At 43.2% G+C, this 27,416-nt stretch overlaps 1 protein-coding gene across 2 annotated transcripts in view; it reads right to left on the minus strand.

Moving 5' to 3' along the window:
- Positions 1-27,416, minus strand: part of FAM135B (family with sequence similarity 135 member B) — a 347,663-nt gene that overhangs the window by 20,803 nt on the left and 299,444 nt on the right. For both annotated transcript variants that reach the window (XM_064384625.1, XM_012461173.3), the window contains exons 10-14: positions 24,557-24,712; positions 23,699-23,772; positions 14,921-15,075; positions 5,154-7,179; positions 2,859-3,025 (exon numbers count right to left, since the gene is read on the minus strand). In XM_064384625.1, coding sequence (XP_064240695.1) covers positions 2,859-3,025; positions 5,154-7,179; positions 14,921-15,075; positions 23,699-23,772; positions 24,557-24,712 — 2,578 coding nt within the window. The remainder of the gene's footprint in view (positions 1-2,858; positions 3,026-5,153; positions 7,180-14,920; positions 15,076-23,698; positions 23,773-24,556; positions 24,713-27,416) is intronic.

Consider the following 27,416-nt stretch of genomic DNA (forward strand, 5'->3'; position numbering starts at 1 on the left):
CTTTCCTGCCAACCCTCGGCCCCACACATGCACAGTTTGGTCCTTTCTAGCGGCTCCACCTCAATGGAGTTATCTCTGATCCGTAAGCATGTGGCTTGTGAACACCCTGCATACAGGAACAGTGGGACGTGCACCACCTCCCCTTCTTCCACAGCAAATTCCATTTTGCAAGTGGTTCCTTCTAATGGCTGATGAGGCACAATGTGACCCCTACCAGCCCAGTTATCTAAATAGAATAGGACTCTCTTGGGAACAAGAGTCATGGCAGAGCTAGCTCCATGGAGGCACAGCAGTGGCCATCAGGGAAGGGGAATGAAGGGTTAAGAATGTACTGCTGTCAAGGCGAAAAGAACACAGGAAATGCATTCCCACAACAAAAAATCATGTGAAAACATGAATTTACTACAACAGAATAAAGTTTATATGCAAGTATAGTGAGGCATAAATTTAATGCTGGTCACAGGGGTTCAATTATATCTTAATACATTTTTGTCCTATTTCTTAAAAGTTCCCTGTAGAGTTGAAAGTCAGAAGCTGGTTATTTGGATATATAAATTACCTGCTATGCCATATAAATATACCCCACAGGTCATAGCTCCAAAATAGTTGTTAAACTGTGAGTGAAAGTATCATTCTTTATGAAACTACCCAATGATTCAAAGGAGGGTGAAAGTGCCACATGGAATTGGGGGAACTCTAGGTGTTTGGGGTTAACCCTAATTCTTAAGGATGACTCAGATATGCCCAAATGCCACCCATGTCAGTGGCCTGTCAGAGCACATGCCCAAACTTGCAGGGTCACAGTCACAAAATGGTTATTTATTTATATATTTATTTTTTTTGAGACAGAGTCTCACTCTGTTGCCCAGGCTGGAGTGCAGTGGTGTGATCTCAGCTCACTGCAACCTCCACCCTCCTGGGTTCAAATGATTCTCTTGCCTCATCCTCCCGAGTAGCTGGGACTACAGGTGCCTGCCACCACATCCAGCTAAGTTTCTGTATTTTTAGTAGAGACCAGGTTTCACCATGTTAGCCAGGATGGTCTCGATCTCCTGACCTAGTGATCTGCCTGCCTTGGCCTCCCAAAGCACTGGGATTACAGGCTTGAGCCACCGTGCCTGGCTGGTCTTTTTTTTTTTAAGGAAATCTGTGCATTTTGTGTTATGAAGTTAATTTTTATTCATTCCCTCTCATTTTTGTCAGTAAACTTAGGCTCTTTGGTCCCACTGTTTCTATTGTTTAAAAGTTCCCTAATGATATGCCAGGGCCTGCCTCAGCAAAAGAAAAAAAAAAAAAGTGTTTCTATTCAGTGTTCTGTTCTATGCAAGTGTTTCTATTCAGCATAAAGTGTTCAGTAAGGGGTGGAAATGGCCCTCTCTCCTTCAGCTACTGAGGGAAAGGGAACTTTCTGCATCTAAAATTTTCTCAGAAGATATGATTTAATAAGATGTTATTAATAAACTGAGAACATTTATAAGAATAAAAATCTTGAGTTTTTTGTACAACATGAAGAGCTGTGTGAATATTAATAACTGTTATCAGTGTGCTCAGCTCTCTGTTAACACAAATAAGCCCTTGGAAATTGAATTTGAACAAGTGGAACCTGAAAATTCTGCAGAGTTTAGACATATGCACCTTGAACTAGAGAAGGGATCTTCCAAAGCACTCTGTGCTTGGTATCCGTTGTGGTTTTCATGACTTGTTGCCCAGCTGATAACATAATCCATGGCTCCATTTTCTGATGGTACAAAATGGGTGAAGCTGCTCTGTCTTTATAACATTCCTCATCTTTCACATGCATGATGGAAAAAAATTGCCTATAGCCTGATCAGATTTCTTATTTTAACAAAGATATTTAGAGCTTTATCTCATTTTACTTTAGTGTCATGTATGTGAGAGGCACAGACTGGTCGCGCATGACATTGAGCTCGTGAGTGAGAAAGGTTTTTTTTGTTCCTGCAAGTCCCAGAACCTAGTAAAGTCCCTGGTATATAAACGGCATCCTATATGTGGGAGGCAAATAAAAGCAGGTGGCAACATAGTTTGGGCCACTAACCTGAGTTCCTCAAAATGAATACATATATCCATTCCTCTCCATTTCTTCCTTTATTCAGACCATTGTGTGGACTCATGAATTACATGAATTCACGCATTCAAATTACTATATTCATGCATTTCATTAATATATTAATTCCCATAATACATTCATTTCATCCATTAATTCACTCCATTTCTTTTTTTACTTTGTACACTCATTCTATTAATCCTTTGTACCATTTATTTATGTAGTGATTCATTCCATTCACTCCTTCACTATATTCATTCATTAACATATTTTATTAACTTAACAGATCTTTTGTGACAGAGAGATATTTTCTTTTTCTTTTTTTTTTTTTTTTTTGAGACAGAGTCTTGATCTGATGTCAGGCACCAGGCTGGAGTGCAGTAGCTTGATCTCGGTTCACTGTAACCTCCGCCTCCCGGGTTCAAGCAATTCTCCTGCCTCAGCCTCCCGAGTAGCTGGGACCACAGGCGCATGCCACCATGCCCAGCTAATTTTTGTATATTTTGGTAGAGACAGGGTTTCACCATAGTCTCAATCTCTTGACCCCGTGATCCGCCCACCTCAGCCTCCCAAAGTTCTGGGATTACAGGCATGAGCCACAGTGCCCGGTCTGAGATTTTTTTTTAAGAGCAAGGCCATGCCATTTCCTTAGACTCTTCATAATTACTGTCATTCCACAGTTGCTAATTGAACATTTTGTTGAATGAATACCTCATTTATTAATTTAAATGCATAAATACATCAATTGTATATATTACAGAATTGTGAAGAGAAAACTGGCTTTAGAACTCACCATCCAGACCATGGACACAGACAACCAGGTGAATTCCATCTTCCAAATTTTCTTCTTCTTCCTCTGGTGGGAAATATGGTATATCAGAAGCTAGTACAGTTAGGTCGCTGTATAGAAATCCTTCAATCTTCAGTTCTTTTTTAAATTTTTCTTTGGCCTGATAAAAACTGGAGAATACACGAGTTAATCACAAGCCAAGCTGTGTATTTGTGTATTTCATGTTGAACAGGAAATGAGCTGGGCTGGTATGTAGGAGGGCTGAGCACCCACAGGCTAAGTGCCTGCTGAGTGTCAAACGCTGACCTGAGACCCCAGGGAAGAGGCCAGTGACTGAAGCTTTGCTCTCTCTGAACAAGAAGGCAGGAAAGCACTCTATGAAAACCAAAGCCTCCAGATTCTTATGTGACTCCTGTATTGGACAGCAGGCAGAGTGACAAGACACCAAAGATTCTATCCAGCTCCAAGGCCCCATGCAATCTTTAAACAGTGAAAGCTTCTTGACTTGATTGACACCCAGGCCCACCATGGCTTGGCCTTCCCCTGCTTCTCCAGTATCACTCCTTGCCACGCCCGGCCTCCACAAAGATCACATTTCTTATAATTTCCTGCATGAACTACATGACTTCGCTTACTTCAATCCCTTGGTGCATGAGGGCCCGTATGCCTGAGATGCCTTTCTCATTTGGCTGTGACGTACTTTTGTTACCTGGCAAGACGATGCTTAAGGGACTGGACTCAGGAGTCAGACTGCCAAGGTCAGAATCTCAACTTTGACATTTAGTATCTCTGTTATTATCTGTTATTAGCCTCAACTTCATCCTCATTGTATCTTACATTTTCTTCTCAGAGCAGGTGTCAGCTTCTCTAGGAAGCTTTGCTTGAACACCATCCCTATTCACACTTCCCCCAGTCAAATTAGGTGCTTTTCTTTCTGGCTCCACCACACACACATGAAACATCACATTTACCCAGTCACTGCCCTCATTTCCTTCTCTCATGTGTCTGTCTCTCCATTAGACTGCAGGTACAATAAAAGCCAGGGAATCCCTGGCCAGGCAGGCATTGGACAGCAACTGCTATGTCTACTATGTACTCGTTGAATTAACAACAAGTACCATATGATAGGTATTTGATATTCTTTAACAAACAAAGGACCTAATGTTTGCCTGCCTGTGGCAATTTCTTTTGGAGACACCACTAGTAAGTATCTCTTTAGCATTTTGCAAAAGGGTAAATAAGTGGCATGTTTTGATAAAATGACTCTATTATATACCTAATCAGATAGTTTATAGATGGGGGAGCAATATGAACGCAAACTCTACACGAGGATGAAGAAATGAATTCTGGCATTGCAAAGGTAAACTTAAAAGTCACACAATGGTAAAGGGTGCTTAGGGGTCAAATCTGATGAAGAACTGTGTTCCCCAAAGGCTCTTAAAGAATTCCCCTTTCAAAATGTGCAAAGGTAGAGAAACAATGTTATTCATAAAAGAGTTATGATATTCATAATAAAAATTGAACAAAATTGGCTGGGTGCGGTGGCTCACACCTTTGGGAGGCAGAGGCGGGCAGATCACCAGGTCAGGAGATCTAGACCATCCTGGCCAACATGGTGAAATCCCGTCTCTACTAAAAATACAAAAATTAGCTGAGCGTGGTGGCACGCACCTGTAGTCCCAGCTACTCAGGAGGCTGAGGCAGGAGAATCGCTTGAACCCTGGAGGCAGAGGATGCAGTGGGCTGAAATTGTGCAACTGCACTCCAGCCTGGTGACAGAGTGAGACTCCATTAAAAAAAAAAAAATCGAACGAGTTTTAAGGTTCTTTTGTAAAGGATTTGGTTAATAAATCATGGTATATCCATGTAAGAGAATATTATATAATCATTAAAATGATTTTATGATGCAAACATAGACTTATAAACATAAAAAGATATTTGTAAGATGTTATTAACTTAAACATTTACAATTGCATTTGTGCAGAATGATCTTATTTTCATATAAAAAGCATAAATAGCTATAGATTCACATAGAAAAAATGCAGAATATACATGGTGGTTACATTTGGAGGTAGACCTATTGATCATTTTTACTTCCTTACAGTATCCTGCATTCTTAATTCATATGATATGAATTAAATATATATGACATATTATCTATACTATGATATATATTACCTTATTTAAATCAGATAATGACACATATCTAAATTTTGAAATAGTATGCATGAAATGGAGAAATAAGTAGAAAAATCTAAAAGACTGTTGTGGGAAAGGTAAGCCCATCAGCCAGCTTACCTAAACATCCTTTCCCGGACTTCCTCATCCAGCGTGCTGGAATGGGTAGAAACAACTCCAAAGGATCCCAAAGGCTGATGAGTGATGGGAAACAGGGTCTGTTTGGAGGAGAATCCAGCCCTGGCAGGGGTCTCCTTGGGCACAGAGGAGAAAGGGAGACACGTGGCAGTGCAAGATACAGATAAGTTAACAACCTCCACAGCCTTCAGGCTGTCCAGAGTGAAGGTCTCTGCAGAGGTCAGGTGGGACCCCACGATGGAAGTGCCTGCCTTCAGCTCTTGGTTTTTCAAATCCTGGGAATGAACGGAATGGGTCACAGTGGGGCACACAGTGCCTGCTTTATGTTTAACCTCCGGGAAGGCATTCACTCCTCTATCAAATGCTGTGTTATCCATAACGCAAGGTGAACCACTTTGGCTTCGCTGGCCTGTTGAGTTCAAGTTGATGGCATCAGCGGCTGATGTATAGCTCAATTCCGGCACCTTATGCTGGGAGATACCCTCAGCCTCTGAGATGCCACTGTTAGAAAGAGCCATCTGACCCACCTTCAAGTCTTTAGGCTTGCCCTTTGGAGTTTCCATTAGTGCTCTATGAAGAGATCTGGTCCTGGGGGTTTCAAGTGCTATGACACGTGGTATTTTTAAATTAAGACCTTTGGTTTCAATACCTGGAGCGTTCTCAGTCCTGCCATCAAGAAGACAGTCTCCTTGAGCATCAAACTGCTTCCCTTTCCCTTTGGGGATGTCTATGTATCCTGGGCTCTGCTCGTTGTCAGCATCTAAAACTATCTCCACCAGGGGATGGTCCACTCCCGCATCCTGTGTTCCAGAGTCACCACAAAGTTGAGAGCAAGGTCCAGGGGAACCTTGGCTCCTGCTGCGCATATCTGAAGGTTCAGTAAAACCTCTGTCTTGCTGCTTGGTGTCTATATCCTCAGCAGCCTCCTCTGGGCTGCTGATGTGGGGAGCAGATACGGACTTGGTTAACTTAGTGAGTGCCAACTCCCGCTCATCCTCCTCAAAAGGTAAAGAGCTAATAGAGGTAAGAGAAGCCTGGATGCCACTTGGCAGACTCGTGTTACTTTCTGTGTGTCCACCCTCTAGGGAGTTCCGGTGGAGGGCATGTCTTCGAACAAATGGGTGCAAGACTTCCCGATCACTGGGCAACTCCAGGGCCCTGCTTCGGGCCTCTGACCAGGCGACAGAGCTTGGCTCACTCTCGATGCCTGAATCAGATATGATGGATGAAGATCTCTTGATGACCCCGGAGAGCACAGAGAGTTCCTCCTGCTCTTCTGTGTGAGAGTCCTTTAGGGAGGACCTAACATCTAAGGGCTCCCTCAGGGTAGAACTTAGTGGGTCACAGGGCTCAGAGGGGATGAGCTTCAAGCCGAGCAGCACCATCTTCCCCTCTTGGTCTGCTCCCTTTCCAAGAGTACTTAATTCATGGAGAGTTGTTTTGTCTGACGAGATGGCGTTTTGGTGGCTTCCACCTGCTACCACTTTGCTTAGCCCAGTCCTGTCTAATCCATGCTTGTCTCTAGAGCTTCTACTCTCGTGCTGAGCACTGAAGGCCACCGGAGGTTCAGCTCTGAAGGGGTTCTTATTGCTAGATTTTATATCAATGTAGGTCAGCACTGGGGCCTGTCCATCCTCTGGGCCTGGACTCCTTCTAGAAGTGTCCACATCTGCCATGGGATATGTCCCAGCATCAGATGTTTGACTAGTCCAACATTCATCTTCAGGCACACCTGCTTTGCTTTGAAATTCACCAATTGTCATATACACCTGAGAGTCAGAGCACACATCCGTATGATTTTGTGTGGCTGCATTCTCAGCCAGCTCTGGACACCTGATAATTTCTTCATCAGAATCCACTTGGGATGGTTTTATGGTAGACAAGCCAAGGTCTTCCCTAAAAGATAAATTGCCATTTACCATACAGTTATCTTCTTTCTCTTTTAGATTCATTATTGTAGGACTTGTCACTGGAACATCAAAATTAGGATAAACACTCAAGTTATGCCCTACAAGAAAAAAGAAAGAAAATTATAGTATAAGAATCTATGTTTACAAGTCATCCAAATGTCTAATTGTATAATAAAGAATTTGGCTTTTTTTTCATTCCTAATTCCTAAGAGATACTCTCTAAATTCTTAGAATTTCTCAAATGGTAAGAGTGTCTTTGTTATATGTGGGGTCTTGATAGTTTATGCTAACCAGGGACTCATGATGAATCCCTAAACACTTTATGTTAATAAGTTAATTCAGGATAGAGGATGGCCATGTCAGAAAGACCAACCATGTGAGGAGAGAGTTAAGACGTTCAGTCAAGTAATACCAGCCTGATTTCTGGGAAAGAGTAGCCTGGGGATTGATTTTGGTCACAATGAACCCCCAATAAAAACCGTGAATTCTGAGGCTTAGGTGAGTGTCTCTGGTGATGTACATATAGACTGGTGTGTCCGGAGGGTGGTTAGTCCCGAGGACACAGAAGGTTTATGTGTGAGACTCCTCAGACCTCATCCTATGGATCGCCTTTTTAATTGGATGTTACTTGTATCTTTTATAATAAAAATGCAATTGTATGTATGATGCTTTCCTAAGTTCTGTGAGTCATTCTAACAAATTATTGAACCTGAAAGGTTAAGGAAACCCACAATTTGTTGCCAGTTGTTCAGAATATGGGTGGCCTGGGAACCCCTGAGCTGGTGTCTGGTATTTAAAGGTCAAGTTCATCAGGGATTGTGCCCTGGCAAAGTTTGACCTCTGGATAGTGTTAAAACTGCACTACACAAACAAAACACTTGTCGTCCTTTTATCAAAGTACGTATAATCATCCCCACTTGTAAATATTAAAGCATTTCTCCATCTTATGCACAATATTTACAGAGTAAAAGAGAGCTTTAGAGCTAGGAAAGCCTGATTTTCGATTCCGACATTGCCATTTACCAGCTGTGAGACCTTGGACAACTCTGGAACTTAAACAAGCTCTTCCCCTATTGGAGGTCACTTTCCTCAACTCTACAATGGCAAGATTCAAAGTAAACTTAATACTCTACAGTCATAAATCATAGAAGAGTCATGATATAAGATGATGTTACACCTGGGGAAGGCAGATTTCTACTTTCCTCAGAAAAATACTGCCAAGCTTGAGTTCTATTCGGATAAACTGTCCTTTGTGGCATTCAGACCACAGGAAAGCTCCCAGAATCACTGTGATCTTCATAATCAGATGGTGAGGAGCCAAAGACGATCTTTTTCCTAGTTTTTCTTAGATAAGCCATTCTCTCTCTCAATCTCTTATCTCTTCTTTCCTTCCTTCCTTCTCTCTCTCTCTCTCTCTCTCTCTCTGCCTCTCTCCCTCCCTTTTAAGAACTCGTGACTAGACAAAAACAATAACCTCCCATGTCTGTCTGTACGTCTGTACCATGGCTCTCAAGAAGTAGTCGTCTGACATGTTATTCAATTTGCATATATACCAAACAAAAAAAAAAAAGAACTGGATTATTATTTTCTTTAAAAAGTTTGAATCCTCCATGTCATCTTGGTAGAAGTTAAGTCAGTGCAATCACTATTGAATGTGATCATGAAGTAAACCCAGACACTACTTAAAGACTGCAGGAAGCATTAAGATGTGATGCTTTTGAATGAAGCTTATGATTGCAGCAAGGAAATAATGGATCTCTTCCTTAACAGGACACATTCTTCGCATCTTGAGAGACTGAACAAATTTCCCTCTCTCTAGGAGACCCTTCCCACAGCCTACAGCAAGTTAGACGTTGTCTAACAAATTCCAAGCCTCCCTTCCACAAACACGCAGTGTGATACATCCTATTGCCATACTATGATCTTTTTGTGCATCTGTTGTTAACTCTGGAGAGAAGAGTTTGTGTCGTATGAATCTCTGTAGCCCCAAAGCTAGTATCATGGCTGGTACACAGGCAATAAATTGAGACTAGAACAGAAACCCAGCAAAACAAATAATAGTGTGCTCATTATTGTTTGCATTGGTTTGAAAAACAGTTGCTTCAATATCATTTAGTACTATAAACAGCACTTTGACATATTCTGTGTAAAAAATCCCTATCCTAGGCAATGGCTTAGGAAGAGGGAAAGTGAGTACTAGTTATAACAGTGAACCAGTCTCTGCCTTTAAGGGATTTGCAAAATATTGGGAAAGATACACAGATACAGCTATTTCTTCTGCCAAAATAACATGGACTATGGCAAAACTATGAAAACAGTAAAAAGATCAGTGGTTGCCAGGCATTGGGGAGAAGGAAGGATTAATATACTGAGCACAGAGGATTTTTAGAGCAGTGAACTACTGTGTATGATACTGTAAGAGTGGATGCATGTCGCTCATTATACATCTGCCCAAACCCGTAGAATGTGCAACATGAAGAATGATGCAAAAAACTAGGGACTTTGGGTGATAATGACATGTCAGTGGAGATTCATCTGCTCTAACAAAGGCATCACTCAGGTGGGAGATGTTGATGACGAAGAAGGCTATGCAGGTGTGGCGGCAGGAGGTATGCAGGAAATCTCTGTATCTTCCTCTTTATTTTCCTTCACTGGGAACTTAAAATGTCTCTTAAAAAGTCTTCAAAACAATAAAAGAATGGGACTGCTGGGGAATATGAAATGAGCTTCTTCAGAAAGGAGCGAATGAAGCACACCAGGCACAGGGAATGGTGTGGGCAAAGGCCTGGGGGGCTGAGTGCACACTCTGCCCAGGTATTGGCTCATTTCCACCTGGATGGAGCAAGAGTGAAGTGTTGGGGGTATGAAGTCAGACAGAGAGAAAGAACCCATGCCATAGATGAACTTGAACACCTTGTATAAATGAGTCACCTGGTCTTTACATCACAGGTAACAGGTCATAGATTCTTGAAATTTAAAAAAAAAATTTATCAGATTCATCACAGACAGTTAAGACAGAAAACAAGGAGTGCAGAAAGTAAGTCCGTTTCCAAAATAGCAAATAATTGGTTCCACTCTTGTAATTACAGAAAAATGAGAGTAGCAAAGGGTCTAATTGAAAGAATGGATTTAGAGTCAGATACTAATGAAAAGTGTTGGCTAACGTGCATTCAGAGTGCCTTTGTGCCAGTTGCTCTTTTAAGTGTTTTAGGGACTGATCAATCCGCTGGTCACGGCAATTCTATGGAGGAAAAATTACAACCCCTTTTGCCCAATTTTACACAGTTACTAATTGTTAGGGGGACCACTCAACACCAGACAATCTGGCCAACTCTTCAGGCTTTAGGCAAATCTCCCAGTTGCCTTGGGATGGAGAGACATGGCATGAGTGTGGGGGGAGCACAGACAGAGACAGAACTTGCAGAGTACCTGACACACGACACATGTTTAGGCCACGTGATATGGTTTGGCTGTGTCCCCACCCCAAATCTTATCTTGAATTGTAGCTCCCATAATTCCCATATGTTGTGGGAAGGACCTGGTGGGACAAAATTGAATCATGGGGGCGGTTTCCCTGATCGATCTGTTCTCATGCTAGTAAGTCTCATGAGAGCTGATGGCTTTATAAAGGGAAAGCCCTTTTGCTTGGTTCTCATTCTCTCTTTGTCTGTGACCATGTTAAGATGTGCAGGTCAACTTCCACCATGATTGTGAGGCCTCCTCAGCCACATGGAACTGAGAGGCCATTAAACCTCTTTTTCTTTATAAATTACCCAGTTTCGGGTATGTCTTTATCAGCAGTGTGAAAACACACTAATATACCATGGTTCTGTCACAGACCATGAACAAATGCTATTATGGTTTTTGTTAGTTGTTTTTTTCCTTTTAGAGACAGGGTCTCACTCTGTCACTCAGGCTGGAGTGCAGTGACAGGAGGCACAGTCATAGCTCACTGTAGCCTCAAACTCCTGGGCTCAAGCAAACCTCCCACCTCAGCCTCCCGAGAAGTTGGGACTACAGGTGTGAGCCACGGTTCCCAGCAAATGCTATTATTTTAACATAGAAATGGAAATCTTTTATTTCCCTTTTTTCCTTACACTGGAAGAATGGAACGTAATTGTATCTGATAACGTCATGGCAAGGCATAAATATTAAGGTAACTGGGTGCTTGAGGGAAGAGAAAACAGTTCTTTATCACTCATGCTTTTGATCTGGGGTTAAAGAATCACCAGAACGCTCTGTAAGTGATCAAGGGGTTCAAGAAAAACTTCTAGTTTGGAGTAGGGGTATATTTCTGTAAAAGGAGTCTAGGGGATTGAGAAGGCTCAGGTCCAGTGTCCACGGAGAGAAGCCTGGTGGTGAGCTTCTCACCTCTGAGAGTGATTGCCTTTGTTCTTCTAGGAAGATGAGCGTATCTGTGCTGTGCCAGAGTCCCAGCCTCAAGCTTAACACAGAAGCTGCATGGAGAGGCTGGTCCTAAAATACGACATTGTAAAAGGAATATATCCTGGACCCCCAAAATCACTAAGCTAAAGGGAAAAGCCAAGCTTGGAACTGCTTCAGGTAAACCTGCCCCCCATTCTGTTTAAAGTCACCCCTCTGCTCACTGAGATAAATGCATATCTGATTACCTCCTTTGGAGGGGCTAATCAGAAACTCAAAGGAATACAACCCTCTGTCTCTTATCTACCTATGACCTGGAAGCCCCTTCCCCGCTTCCAATGCCTGCCTTTCCTGAATGAACCAACGTTCATCTCATACATATCTTGATTGATATCTCACGTCTCCCTAAAATGCATGAAATCAAACTGTGTTCTGACCACCTTGGGCACATGCGGTCAGGACCTCCTGAGGCTGTCACAGGTACATGTCCTCGACCTTGGCAAAATAAACTTTCTAAATTAACCGAGACATATCTCAGATTTTTGAGGTTTACAACATAAATATGGATAACCAATGACTTAGAGGAAACTGCATGTTTGGACAAACAAAGACCTGGAACCGACCCAAATGCCCATCAATTATAGACTGGACAAAAAAAATGTAGCACATATACACCATGGAATATCATGAAGCCACAAGAAACGATGAGTTCGTGTCCTTTGCAGGGACATGGATGAAGCTGGAAACCATCATTCTCAGAAAACCGACACAAGAACAGAAAATCAAACACTGCATGTTCTCACTCATAGGTGGGTGTTGAACAATGAGAACACATGGACACAGAGAGGGGAACATCACACACTGGGGTCTTTTGCGGGAGGCCAAGGGAGGGACAGCAGTGGGGTGGGGAGGTGGGGGAGGGATAACATGGGGAGAAATGTCAGATGTAGGTGACGGGGGGATGGAGGCAGCAAACCACATTGCCATGTGTGTACCTATGCAACAATCCTGCCAGATCTACACATGTACCCCAGAACCTAAAGTACAATTAAATAAAATGTAAGTTTAAAAAAATAGAGATAGGTGATATAACTGCACCTGCGAGTTGAGGGACTGAGATTCATATTCACAAGAATATAAGTTAATAGGTGCAGGAAAAAAAGCATGAAAGACAATCTGCAACCAAACCTAAGAATGAAAACACTAGAGGTTCGGAGAGTGGGTGATTAATTAAATCATATAACTCTAATGAAGATGCACTAACCTATAAATATACATGCATACCTACATATGCACACATACACATACATATATATGCAAACACACATATGGACATGCATACACACACACCCCACAGAATAAAAAGTTTCAGTGTCATGTTTTAAACTTGTTTCCACCAGTTGTTTTTAGGCTGTCTCTGGCCTGTACACTTTGTAACTGCTATACACTGTGTGGACACTAGATGTCAGGGTATAACTGAGAACCAAATGACCATATGTTTGCAAGGTTGCGATGCCCTTGGAAGTCACTTGGATTTTTTAAATATTCTACAAGTCTCAGGTTGGAGAATCTTTGAAATTTAGCCATTTTAAAGCATCACTTAAATGATGGGCACCTAAACATAATGATTTAAAACTCCTTGCACAGACAGCAAGGCAGAGCATGGACTTTGGAATCAGACTAGGTTGGCTTTGAATGTTGCCTTTAATAAGCCTTGTGATCTTTAATAAATTCTTTTACTTAGTGCCTCAGATTTTCTCTGTGGCATAGAGCTTGCGAGATTGTTTATAGGATTAAAGAGATAAAGCACCTAAAACCTCCAGCATAGGGCCTGATGTTTTTCTGATCCTCGAAGGGAGCACGGGACTATTTAGCTTGCTGAGTTTCCAGGAGCAGGGCCCTGGGGCAGGACAAGAAACAAACCTTGACCTCATGCCCAGGGCACTCCCACTTGACATGCCCAGGGCACTCCCACTTGATCTCTCAGTCCATTAGCAAACTCTGTGTGACATCAGCAAAACAGATTGCACTCTGGATACATATGCACAAACATGTTATCTTTTCTTCCTGAAATGAATCATTTATCTATTAATCTATATAGAGTAAGTCCTCATTTAACATCACCAATAGGTTGCTGGAAACACTGACCTGTAACACGATTAAAAGGATGCATAACAGAACCAGTTTTACTATAGGCTAATTGCTATAAACAAGAGTTAAGTTCCTATGGCATATTTCAGATCCCGAAAACACCATTAAACTTCTAAATAAAGACCTAAAACACTTCTAATATTTAACTCTGAAGTAAATCTGAGCTATGCATACATTTAAGAATAACTAATAAAAATAAATAGGCCAGGCACAGTGGCTCGCGCCTGTAATCCCAGCACTTTGGTCAGGAGTTCGAGACCAGCCTGACCAACATGGATAAACTCCATCTCTGCTAAAAATACAAAATTAGCCAGGCATGGTGGCGCATGCCTGTAATCCCAGCTATTCAGAAGGCTGAGGCAGGAGGATCACTTGAAGTCGGGAGGCAAAGGTTTCGGTGACCCGAGATCACGCCATTGCACTCCAGCCTGGGCAACAGAGCAAGACTCTGTCTCAAAATAATAATAATAATAATTTGCCCAGTATTTGGTGACTCAATGAGTGACGGCAGTTGTAGTGGTGGTGGGTTAGATCAAAGAATAAGTGTCTGCAAAGTGAAATTGTAAGGAGCACCTCCTGCCAACCTGTATAGTTCACAATCAATCAGAAACACGGTAGTTCACTGAGTGCTTCCATACTTTGTCCTTTCCTGGTGGCTCAGGACAGACAACAAATCAGCCTGGACAAGACACCATCTCATTGCAGGACTCAGCTCTGGACAAGACTCCATCCCATCTCAGGGCGCACTCACACACACCCACACTCACTCAGACCACGATGATGTATACACACCAATTCACCTAATGGGCAAAGCTGTAGAGTATGGGGGGAAATTGAAATACATGGAGAACAAACACCCAGGCAGACAAGGGGAGAATGTGCCAACTCCACACCGACAGTGGCCCAGATGGCCCAATGCCTTCAGAGTCCACCTGGAAATGGCATTTATTTGAATGGCACATTTGAGACAAGAAAGGATCTTCATCTGACTCTCATGTCACTCTGGTGTGGGGGTGGGCAGGCTGTGGTTCCTATTTTGCAGGTGAAAATGCTGAAGCACTACATATAATTCCACTCCAGAAGGAGTCAAGGAGGAAGTTTTTCACTGTTATTTTGTTAGACCTATTTGTTGATTTCACGGAAATAAAGTCGTTTCAAACCATTATCTTGTTTCCTCTCTACGAACTGACAAAATCCTTCATTAATTTGGTCTCACTTCTGCTGGGACATAAACAAACTGGGCCACTGTCGGAAACCCACAGGACAGCGTCATTCCTGAGTCTTTCCAACACACAACAGACAAACCTGTCGCAGGGCAGTCCACGTATCTGTCCTCAAAGATGACTGGCAGGGTGTTCCAATCGCCGTCGATGTCCAGGCACTCTGCGGGCAGCGGGGGCATGGTGGTGAGGTACTCCGAGTTCCGGATGTCCAGGGACAGCTGGCTGTGCGTCTGTATCCTGGGGAGCACATGGCAGGGTGAACATCCAGGGAAGAGGCAAAGGTTTTCAAACTGTTGCCTCCTCTTCCTAATCCCAGAAAAACACTGGGAAAATTCTCAGCCGACTCTGCCCATCACTCTCCCTTCTTCCACCCACCGACTCAGCCCCTAGAGCAGTAGACTGCTTTGCTTTGGAACTGGCTGAGGCGTTGAGGTTAGAGGACGGGGATTGTAGGATTAGTAGAAACACAAGGGTGTTTATCATAGACCATTTTAGTGGAATATATAATAAATACCACATTACTGGAAAGCAAGCTGAGTTTTTAAATGACTAGAAATCCTAAATTAGTATTTTTGGGGAAAAAGTGTAAATCTATATACCCTTTACTCTTTTTTTTTTTTTTACTTCTTAGACCTCTTAAGATCTGGTCATATTTTGGCATATTTGAATTAAAACCTCACAGAGTCTGTGACTTTTGGAGAAGACTTGAGCTTGCAGAGCTAGTTTCTGTCTGTCTATCACTCCGGTTCGAGCAGCCAGCCCACTTCTTATTCTCTAGCCTTACAGACCAGCTGCCTGTAGAAGAGCTTCACAGTTGTGAAACACAGCACAGACTCAAAGCTTCTCAAACCCAGCATCCTCAGTAACAGATGCAATGAAGATAAAACTATAGACACATATAATATTTACGTGTATATATTTCATATAATATACATACATACTGAATTTACATATTAACTACGATTTCCTACACATATCCATAATATACATATTAAATATGTATATTTTGTTTCCTTCTCATTTTTCAATTGGATCTTCACCCACCAAAATAGAGGAGAAGAGTTATTTTTTTCTTCCTCAAAGCCCTGAAGGCTGCTACAGCTTCATAATTCTGTGAATTTTCAGAATATTTAACTCTTTAAATATCCTTCTCAGAATATTTAACTCTTTAAATACCCTTCTCAGAAAATTTACTCCTTTAAATATCCTTCTCTGAATATATACCTCTTTAACTATGCTTCTTGGAATATTTAACTCTTTAAATATCCTTCTCAGTATATTTAACTCTTTAAATATTCTTATCTGAGTGTTTAAATGGAATTTTGTTGCAGTCAATTCTGCACTTTTTACCACCCTCTGAATCTGAAACTTCTGGTCCAGTTTTTTATTTATTAGAAAATATGTTGAACACCAGTGGACTTAGGATGGTGTGCACAGGCTAGGAAGTATATCTAGAGGATTGCAGCTTGATTTTAGGTCTAACAAGCTAACAGTCATGAAAAAAAAATGTGATTAAGCAAATAATTACAATATAGCAGGACATGTGTGGGAGAGTCAGGTCTAAGTTATGTTATGCAGGCTGTGATCTAGGAAAATGTAGCTTCTTGAGCATAGGGCTATCATGAATGTGACCAAGTACCTAAAACAACGTCTAGCAAGTGTTGAAAACAGACTGAAAATGCTAAAGGGTACCTAGGAATCAGTGCCTCTCTCTGATTGGAGGAATCTGAAGGGTCTGGCTCTAGGCCAACATCCTGTGCATGACCTCTTAGCCCAACCACAGACAAGAAAGGTTTTGCTAGGCAGGCCTCCTGGGAGAAGCTTCCCTGGCCTCCTTAAACATGATGCATGGCCAGTGCAATGTGGCTGTCTAGAGGAAGTTGCGGGATAGTTGTGTCATGCTAGATGTAACTATGACACTCTTACTGTCTTTATTTGAAGATTAAATATGATTTAAGAACAAGGTGACAAGCGGTGAATCTGTGATGGTTGATTTTGGATGTCACCTTGATTGGATTATGTGTTCTCCATATAGCTGGTAAAGCACTAAACATTCTTCGACATTGCATGGATTATTCTCAATGCTTCTGCTGAAAGGGAAACCCAGGTGGTTTGGCATGGACTAGAATGACTGGGCGGCCCCAGGTGTGTCTGTGAGGATGTCTCCAGAGGAGACTGGAGTGCAAATTGTGGGACTGAGTGGGGAAGATCTACCCTTAATGTGGGTGGCACCATCCAATTAGCTGGGTCCTGGATGGAACAAAAAGCAGAGAAAAGGCAAATTCATCTCTCATGCTCTCTTGGATCTGGAATGCTCTTTTCCTGCTGTCAGAACTCTAGATTTTCCAGCTCTGGGACTCCGGGACTCTCAAGAGCCCCCTCTTCACCCACTGGACTCCAGAGGCTCCCAGGCCTTTGGCCACCATCAGCTTCCCTGGTTCTGAGGAATTCAAGCCTGGCCTGAGCCATGCTACCGGCTCCCTTGGTCCTCCAGCTGGCAGAAGGCCCATCGTGGGATTTCTTGGTCTCCACAATAAAGTGAGTCAATTGTCCTAATATATTTCTTCTCACTTCTCACTCTCCACGTATATCCTATGGGTTCTGTCTCTTTGGAGAACACTGACAAAAACAGATCCCGGTAACAGAAATTCGCAGATGGTAACTGACTGAAGCAAGTCAGGGAGAAGCGTTCCAGGCAGGGATATTCTCTCCTCCAGGGCAAAGATCACAGTTAGGAAACACCACAATCCACCCGACTCAGCCCAGCCAAAGGCAATCGTGATGTCCACTTACCCTGCTCTGTGTTTCGACAATGCCTGTCACCTTCTATCATACTGCATAACTTACTGATTCACAATGCTAAGTGGTTAGCACCTGTCTTCTGACACATGCTGTTTTGCTCACTGATGTGATGTATCCCAAGTGCCTTAGGCAATGCCTCCTATATAGCGAACAGTATTTTGACTAAAAGTATTTGTTACATGAATACAATTAATCAACATGGCCTATGCACGGAACTAGGAAACCCTGCAAGAGCAGTTCAGAGGAGGCAGCGAAGGGAGGCTGGGGCCGCAGGAAGGTCCCGAGCACGTTTTTTGAGTCTAGACTTTATGTGGGCGATGAGGAAACAGTGAAGACCGATAGGCCAGGAAGGGCCACAGCCTCGTCTGTGTTTGAGAATGATCATTCTGACCAGGCAGGGAGTCTGTGAGTGAGCAGGTGTGTTTACATGTGTGGTGTGTGCAGGTGTGTAGATATGGGTGTGGCATGTGTGTACATATGTTTTCCCGGGTGTATATGCATGTGTACATGTGTTTTCACGGACACGTGTGTTTATACATGCAGAAGTGTGCATGGGTGTGCACATGGGTGTCGCAGGGTGTGCGTATGGGTGTTGCAGGGTGTGTGCATGGGTGCATATGTGGGAATGTATTTCTGCACGTACAGTGCATGTTGATGTGATTGTGTTTTATAGGGTTCTGTGGAGAATAAAGAGATAGGCTAAGAAAGGTCAATTAAAAGGCAACAATACTTGACTAATATTTAAAGAAGAAAACCACGTTCTCTCTGAATTAAGCAAACTAGGGAGAATGTGGAGTTGGAGTTGAGTTTATTATTAGCAAAACTGGGAGTGAATCCTGACTGCTGACCCTCCACGGCTCTGAATGACCCTATCCCAGCCATCACTGTAACTCCCCCATCTGCCTCTTCACACAGTCCTCCAGCCCCACTGACGTTCTCCTAGATCTCTGGTGCAGCTTTCAGGCTGTGTCTGGCCTCAGGGCCTCTGCACTGGCCATTACCTCCTCCTGTAATGTACCGTCCTCTGGGGCTTCTTCCCACCTTCAGACCTTAGCGTCAATGTCACCTTCTCTGAACTGTTCTCCTTTAACACCCTACTTTCGAGAGCCACTGGTCCTATTCGGTCAAATCAGGAACTTTCTATTACCCAGTTTTTTAGCCCTGTCTTAAATTTTCTTGCTTATTTGCAAATTTATTTATTGTCTTCTCTGTCCAGTGAGGGCTGAGACCTTGTCTACCTTGTTTGTTTTTGAAATCACTGTATGGAAAGTCCCCAGATCAGTTCCTGGATATAATGGATGACGAATAATCATGCAGAGGGAGGGAGGAAGGGACGGAGAAAGGACCTGAGTAAGTAAACACGTATAAACAACTCAGAGTAGCATTAACTAAATAAGAAATCCTCATTCCTTACCCTCAAGAGGACCCAAACAGGAATCTGAACTCTGCCTTTGCCTTTTCAAACTGTCACCTCTCAATCCTCTCCCCCACCCCCATCCCCCCACTGCAGAAGCCATACCAGTGGGAAGACACTAGCCTGGAATGAAGCCGGCATAGGTCAGCCTTGCACACCCATGTCTGAGTGTGCATGCTCCATGCATGGCCCCTGTTCAGCACATGGTCCCCTCCTCATCCATCTAAATGACACTCTGGGGAGCAGAGTTTGCTTGGAAACCAGTTGTTGGCACAGTAGGCAGAGATACTTCCATTCTGAGCATCCAGGCAGAATCCTTGGGTTTTAGTTAGGCTAGTCTGTGTGGCACATAGGGAAGGAGTCTCCTGGAGCATACAGGACCTGGCTCATCTGTTCTTTTCATTGTCAGGTTTACCAGAGTTCGAGCTTATGCTGTAGGACTGTAATCCTGACTCCAGGAATACAGCGTGAAAGCATGAGGATGCTTCTGTTTCAGAGGTTCAAAAATCTGCTTTTCACTTTATCTCTTCTCATGTGTTCCCTAGGATGATGGCTCAACAGTGCACAGAGAAGCCAAAGCCAGGAGGTTACGAGTGTGGTCTCTGGGCTCCAACAGATCCAAGTTTGTGTCACTTGCTGGCTGTGTGGTCTAAGGTAAGTGACTTAACCTCTCTGAGCCCAGGATTCCTCAGTTTCTTCTTCTTTAGAGTGGGGAAAATATTAGTACCTACCTCATCGAGTTAATGTGAACATTAAATGAGCCAAAGTATGTAAAGCGCTCAAGTTTCTGATCAGAGTAATTTCAATAGACTAAGCACCATGAATAAATGCCTATTTATTCGCACCAGGTAAAATGCCTATTGTGTTCAACCCTATGGACATAGCACCTCTTAGAATGAATTCCTTTTCAAAAGTTAAAACTTAAAATTATCAACACAGGAAATGTAAAAGTCAGAGTGATATCTCATAATTATTGTTATGAAAACGAACACATCAGGATAGGTCTTCTTCCCATCACCGCGTCCACATTCATTCCTCAGCCAGCTTTCACTCAACACCTCCCTGCTGTGTGAAAAGCACTGGCTAGACATTGGTAAAGCAGAGAAGAGGAACAATAACACACACCTTTGCTGCTGGCCGATTCTAAATCGTTGGTGAACACGTCTCAAAAATTACGACCCAAGGCAAAAGGTGGTCTTCATTTCCAAGGCAACCCAGTGCAATCACATCCCCCGAGAAACGCATGTACTGAAGCAAAAGTTTCAGCCAACACTCCTTCCTCATACCATCTATTCCGCCCTGCCCTGTCCTTTCTTATTCCCTCCTATCCTATCCTATTTCATCTAAGAAGCACTATTCCAAATACACTAAGTTGATTTTACTGTCCACTAAATGATCGCAATCCACTGTTTCAGAAACACAATTTAATCTGAGCCTGAACAAGATGTGTCTTGACAGATGAGTTTCACCTGTGCCATCTGCATTGCCCCATGTCCATCCTGATTGGGAGTGTGCCACTGTCTCGTGTGTAAGCAGCATGACCTCCCTGGGGCGACGACTTCCCTCCAGCTCTGACCTCCAGGTGTGCAGAACCACGTTCACGCATAGCTGCCAGCCCTGCATCATCCCTCTTCACCATCTCACGGTAAGCCTCACTTCTCTTCACAGCGCTTCGTACCTTTTCTCTAGTAATTTTCTCAGTCTGAAATAAAATGCTCCCTCTCTGTTTTTAGCTCTTCTCATTCTTGATGACCTGGGTAAACATTTGCTTTTTCCTGAGTAGTATCCCTCCTATCTTAGTCTATGATTTATGTTTTCTGTTAATGTCTGCTCTTCATTGAAAGCTTACAACATTCTCTCATCTCTAAAGTCACTCAGAGGATAAACATTACAATCTCCTAGGGATCTAGGGAGCTCCATCTCCCATCTGAATCAGATCTCCACTCAACCATCACCTTCTGAAGGGGACCTTCGGTGACAATTCCATGAACTAGTACTCTCTGTCCCTCTCACACAGATGTATGTTTCTGATAACACTCATTACCACTTAGCATATCATATCTATGTACTTGTATGCCTTCCATTGTCAAAATATAAGCTCAATGAGATAGAGGATTTGTCTGATTTATTCACTGTTGAATATCCAACACCCCAAATTGTGACTAATGCATAGTCAACACTAAATACATTATTTATTGAATGAAGGAATCTTCCCTTTACACCTAAAAAAAATTAGATATAAGAGATTCAGTAACTAGTTTGATGTCACAAGCATTACAAGTTACAGAATCAAGATTTCAAATCTTGTATGTGAGATTTGAAATGCCAAGGCCCATCCTTATTTGCTGGTAAAAGAAAAACAAAAGCATTAACCATAATTATCATAGTACACAATCCAAAGTCCTTTTCCGGCCGACAAGCCCCCACACGGTTGGGTCCCTGCTGCCCTGCGGCCCTCCCTCCTCTCTTCTGCTTTCTCACTCTATTCTAGCTTCCCCTGCCTTCCTGCTGCTCTTCAAACACACTGTGCTTCCGTATCAGCACTTTTACGACAACCATTCTGTCTGCCTAAACAATATCCTCGTATGTCATGGCATGGCTTGCTGTAACCCCAGACACCCTTCAAATGTCACATCTTCAAAAAGACTTTTTCTTATCACTTTGGCTAAAACAGACTTTCTCTTCTACTCCTTGTGCTGCACTGGAGCCCATTCACACTGGTTTGCAATAGCTAACTCTGCACATCTCTTCCCGATTCCGTATTCAGTGATAGCACACTGGCAGCCTGAAATCGACCACTGTGAAAACATTTGCATAGAAGAAATCAGCAAACACTACAAAGGCAGTTCGTCCTTTTTCTGTTTTTGCTCTTCTGAAAGCTGGTTGTTAAACATTTATGAGGACACTGGTCATACCCCATTTCTCTTCATTTTCTATGTTCTTATCTTGCCTTTTTTCTTCCACTTGTCAAACTTGAAATTATATAATTTCTATCTTGCCTGTTTCTTGACTAGGATGAGTGACCCATGTATACAGCACCTTTACTGCATTCTTGCTGTGTTTCCACTCCTATGTGGACAACACACATTTGCTTACTTCTTCAGGCACCATCTAACATTTTCTGAGGCTAGCTAGACTCTTCTGTGGCTAGCTCCATGCGTTCCCTGTGCATGGAAGTGCCTGTTATGTCCTCCCAATTGCTACCTTACCCACTGTGTGGATGAGGAAGCTGAGACTGGATGGGGGTGAGAAAAAAAAACAAGGACAGAAACATAACTCTCCCAAGACCAACTGCTAATAAATGCAGGAACAGGGTCTTGAACCCATGCAATCTGAGTGCTGGGTCATCTGCAGTTTGTACCGGTGGTCGGTGTTCCAAAGCTCTTCCAGGAGAGCAGTGGTCTTTGAGTCTGTCTCCTCTATGTGTGCTCACACTCCTTGAGAATACAACCATGGCTCCACAATCTAAGGTTTACCTATTGTTGCTGTGACTCTGGAAAGAAGATTTCCTGCAGGGATCTTGATATGCAATATTTTTCTCAGTGACCCTCAGTTATGTTTGTATTTGTCATCAGATTAGCTCTTCTTTGATTTTAGTTCTAGAAAATATGTTCTCCCAGTTCTAGTTGGGCACTGGAATAAAGGAATAAATGAGTGAGTGGACGACTGTAGAAATTCCTAGACTGGTCATTTCGACACGCAGCTGTGCTTCCCTTGCTGTAACTCCCTCACTTGCAGAATCCACGAGACAAGCTGTGAATGTCACCGTACTTTCCAAACAGAATGAAGTGTGGGGAGAAAATAGGATTCTAATGAGAAAGGCGAAAAGGTCTCCAGGTCTGTCTTGAGTGATGGATGGGTCTTGAGTGTTTCTCCTTCTATTTTTGCTATGGCATCTCAAACATTATTCCATCCACATTTAATTTCTGAGGTGACCATATCGTTCGGAAGCAAAAAGAAACCCTTCGATTGTGGACCAGAGGACAAAACATGTTCAAGGATTCTCTGCTGCTGCTCACCCGGGGAATCTGTGAGAGAGTGACCTCATCCTCCATCAACCCTCTCAATTCCTTGAGTACTTTTCATTTTTTTTTTTTCAGGAACAAGACAAACTTAGAAATTCATCAGCCCTCCTAATTTGGTAGTTCAGACTTAATTCTTATGCTAAATGCATTTCGTAGCTACCGCAGAGTCTCAGGTGAATTCTGTGTTTTTCTGACATAGTTTGTGGCCACACCACCTGCTTCTAATTCATTTTGCAGAGGATTCAGCACAGATGTCTTCAGGGACCTAGGGTTCCTCATTCTGTCTACAAAACCATGACACTCAACAAAAGAAAATTTGGGCTGGTGACCTTCTCTGCCACCTGCCAGCTCCCACCTCTGCAAGCTGTCTGACACTCTTGTGCCTGCAAAGGAAATGCAGACAGAAAGTGCAGAGGTGGGCAGACTTCTCCCCTTCACATCCAGTGAGGAAGTGAACAGTAACTTTGAACAAGCCTGTCTGGGAAATGCAGACAGAAAGTGCAGAGGTGGGCAGACTTCCCCCCTTCACATCCAGTGAGGAAGTGAACAGTAACTTTGAACAAGCCTGTCTGGGGTGGCTGCTTTTAGGAGTCAAGTGGGCATGCAATAGATGACTTACAGATTCTCCTGAAATGTCAGGACTGCAAGTTTTTGGTGCTCCATATAAAAGAAGGCCTCAGAAAACCTTCGGACCTGCAGAATAAAACAACGTCAACAGTTCAATTCTTTAGGTAGGTATTACCTGCACTTTCTCTTTTTTAATTGAGGTCAAAGAGATGAATGGCATTTACAAACAGGAGGAGAGCCATGCCCATGACCTGAAGGTTCTGAAACAGTCTTGATATGCCTCCAAGCTGATCTCTCTCATTCATCTCTCTTAGCCCACACTTGGTTTACAAACAGAGGTTAATGCAGTCTATGAAACTCTTCTTACGTTGCTTTTGCTATTATTTTTAACTTGAGGTCTTATTTATTCTACTAGAATATAAAACCTCTATGAACAGGGTCCATACATAAATGCAGATGAAACAGAATTCCCAAAGCCCACCATGTATGTTCTCTCAACATTTTGTACTCTGATCTTCATATGTTTTGTCATCTTGTTCTAACAAGATGTTGGTCTAAATACCAATATATTTAATTATGCATTAGCACCCACCCATGTGCACCTAAGCTGGTGGCAGAGAAATACACAGAGAGCAATGTTTTATGTTAACTCTTTTCTAAGCACTTATAATATTCCTTGTAATAGGCTCTGGCACCCTCTGAGATTACCACGGCAGGAATTCTATGAATGACACAGCAAAGGCCTGAGAGGCTAGGTAAGTTCTCAATGCCACCCCGCATGTTCGTGGTGGAGGCAGGAAAGCAAGAAGATCTAGAGGCCAATCCCAGTGCTTGATCTAATTCTCATAAAGTTTCCTCCAAAGAAATCAAATGCATGCGATTGGAGAATGTACACCAGCTGGTGACTCACCCTCAGGGTGTGGTGCTCCTGGGTGAGATAAGTGGTCACTTGGGAGTGCAGAGTGACTGTGTCCAGGAACTGGGTCCACAGAGCCATCATGTGGGAGGTGAGCCAGGCCAGATCCTTGCTTATCTGCTCGGCAATCTTCTCTGGATTGTTCAACATCTGGAAAGGCGAAAACGGTGGTAGTCAAGGCTCCCGACCATGAAGGCATTGCAGTCTTCCTCCTGAAGCCTTTACTGACTTTTCTGTTTTCAATAAATCACTCTCCCTTTCTCTGCATATCTGTAGCATTATATCACACCTCATAGTACTGCAGGATCATGTTATCACGTTTGATGTGGAAGCTAAAACAGCAATGGCAACAATAAATTATTTGGGTAGCTCCTTGCTGTCTACAGAAAACCATCCAAAGCCCTTAGCAGGCAAGATCGCCCACTACCAAGTCCCAGTGTATCTCTTCCATTTCGTTTTACTTTCATGTATGTTCTAAATACAGCTTACTCTTAGGGTTCCATAAAGATCTTGAACCTTTAATAGTTTTTCTCTCTCTTTGTTTATTCTGGATAAACCCTTTCAACTTTTCTATCCAAGCCTCCTAATCCCATCACCACAAAACTCAATTCTCCCTACCTTTCAATTCCCAGAGCCAAGGACACTTTATGATGTCTTCACAGTTGCCACCAGCTGGAAACCTATTACTCACATTCTCCCCAAACTCTTCAAGGTACCCCAGATCCATATACTGGACTCTACTCTGTATCGTATCACATTCTGGACACAGTACTTTACAGCAGTTACAACTTCCAATCATTACTCTCTCCTGTTCGGAAAGCAGAACACTAGACATTTTACAGTGCTCCCCATCTAATCCCTCCAGCCACCCTCTGGTAGAGTTACTGTGACCATCCAATTACAGGAAGTGAAACAAGAGTTAGTAAAAGAATGCCTGACCTTACACAGAGCAGGGATCCAATTGGAGGGATGTCTGACTATGAAGCCACATCAACATGCCACCTTCACATGGTAAGTGTTTAAAACACCTCCTGAGAGAAGAGAGCATCTCTATAACCTCACAGCACCTGAGGATTGAGGCGGTTTGTGCATGGTAGATGCTCCATAGCTTTTCTGCACCATCCTCCTCACATTACTCCACAGTTTTTTTTCTTTTAGAGACAGGGTCTCGCTCTGTGACCCAGGCTGGAGTGTAGTGGTATGATCATGGCTCACTGCAGCCTTGAATTCCCGGGCTGCAGCAATCCTCCTGTCTCAGCCTCTGGAGTAGCTAGGACTACAGGTACATGCCACTGCACCCAGACAACTTTTTGTAGAGATGGGGTCTAACTATGTTTCCCAGGCTGGTCTCGAACTCCTGGGCTCAAGTGATCCACCTGCCTCAGAGTGTTGGGATTACAGGCATGAGCTCCCACACCTGGCTTCACTACACATTTCTTAAGGAGGATTCTTGGTTGCATTAACTAAAACTAAGAGGAATTAGACTAGAGAGGGCCTAGAGGCTTTGGGAGAGACCCTCTAGACAGAAACGCTTTAGAGAGCTGCAGTTTAGAACCAGGAGAGCCATCTTTTGGGGGAGCAACTTGAATTCTGTAGAGGTGAGAAGAGAGTTCACATCTCTGAGGATGGCAGGGAGCCAGTTGCCAAGGTCTGTCATTGACCTCTAAGCTTCACCACTTATTCAACCATTTGATGAGCAACTTCCATGTCCCAGGCACATGTTTACAATGAGAGAGAACTCAGAGTTGAACAAGAGCGGGTCTCTGTCTGTGGGGAGCCTTGTTCAGTGGTGGAAATAGGAATAGAGTTAATAATTAAAAGTGCCGTGGCACCCTCTACCATGCACAATAGACCAGGGACACACAGCCACAGCCACATCCAATCCCATCCTTTCCCTTCCTTGCCCTGTGCCTCAGTTTCTCCATCTGTAAAGTGAGTATGCAAAGAAAATTACTGCTTTTGGATGTAATAACATATGAGGAGATCCAAGTCCAAATAGCTTGAAATGCTGGACATCTCTTCTGCTATTCTTAGACTGAAAACTGGTGCTGGATGGAGACCGATTGGGTAAAGTGGAGCTTCCAAGGGTAAGAAAAAGAGGGAAGGAGGAGGAAGGTTCTCTAAATGTTGCAGATTTTTGCTTTATCATGAATGACTTGTTTCCAGGTACGGAACGTCATTCAGTCACGGCATCATCTCTGAGCTACTTTTTCTGAAAGGTAAGGTAAGTCTGTGATGACGACACAAACCACAAAACTCCAAAATGAGGGAATGGCCTGCATTTTCTTCTGATGGAAGCTTTCCTTCCAGTACTGGCTCTGGAGCAGGCAGGGGTCAAAGACGGAGTGTCCACTGTTGGCCCATTCCCATCTATCATGGTCTAAAGTGTTAAGAAAAGTAAAAGTCGGATGGGGGATATGGTGGGCAGGGTCAGTCATTAGAAAACCTCCCGGCTAGAGAGTGAGGCCTTTGGATGAACTGTAAGTGACTTCTATGCAGATTCTTGAACCAGTGCCTCTCACTAATAAGAACCAGTCTCCTGTGTCGGCACTTGGCACTACTGCCCTTGAAAGCGTCTTCCACCTCACCTCTGCCTACCTCCCGGCCTGGCCCAATGCACGCCCGTTCCTAGCCACACGAACGTGCCTGCAGCAGGCTGCACACACACCTGGCTCTCTCCAACCCCAGGCCCTCCCTGCAGCACCTTCTCCTGTCACCTTCCAGTTTCCCTTCTTCTCTTCATCACATTGGATTTGTCCATCCTCTACCAGGTAACCATTTAAGAAGCCAATTTTGTGTCTCCTTGTTTCTTTTTTATTCTTTTTTAATTTGTACTTTAAGTTCTCGGGTACAT

Source organism: Aotus nancymaae, unplaced genomic scaffold (genome assembly GCF_030222135.1).
Source record: "Aotus nancymaae isolate 86718 unplaced genomic scaffold, 86718_ANA_hifiasm-v0.15.2.pri h1tg000036l, whole genome shotgun sequence".
NCBI classification, from domain to species: Eukaryota; Metazoa; Chordata; class Mammalia; order Primates; family Aotidae; genus Aotus; species Aotus nancymaae.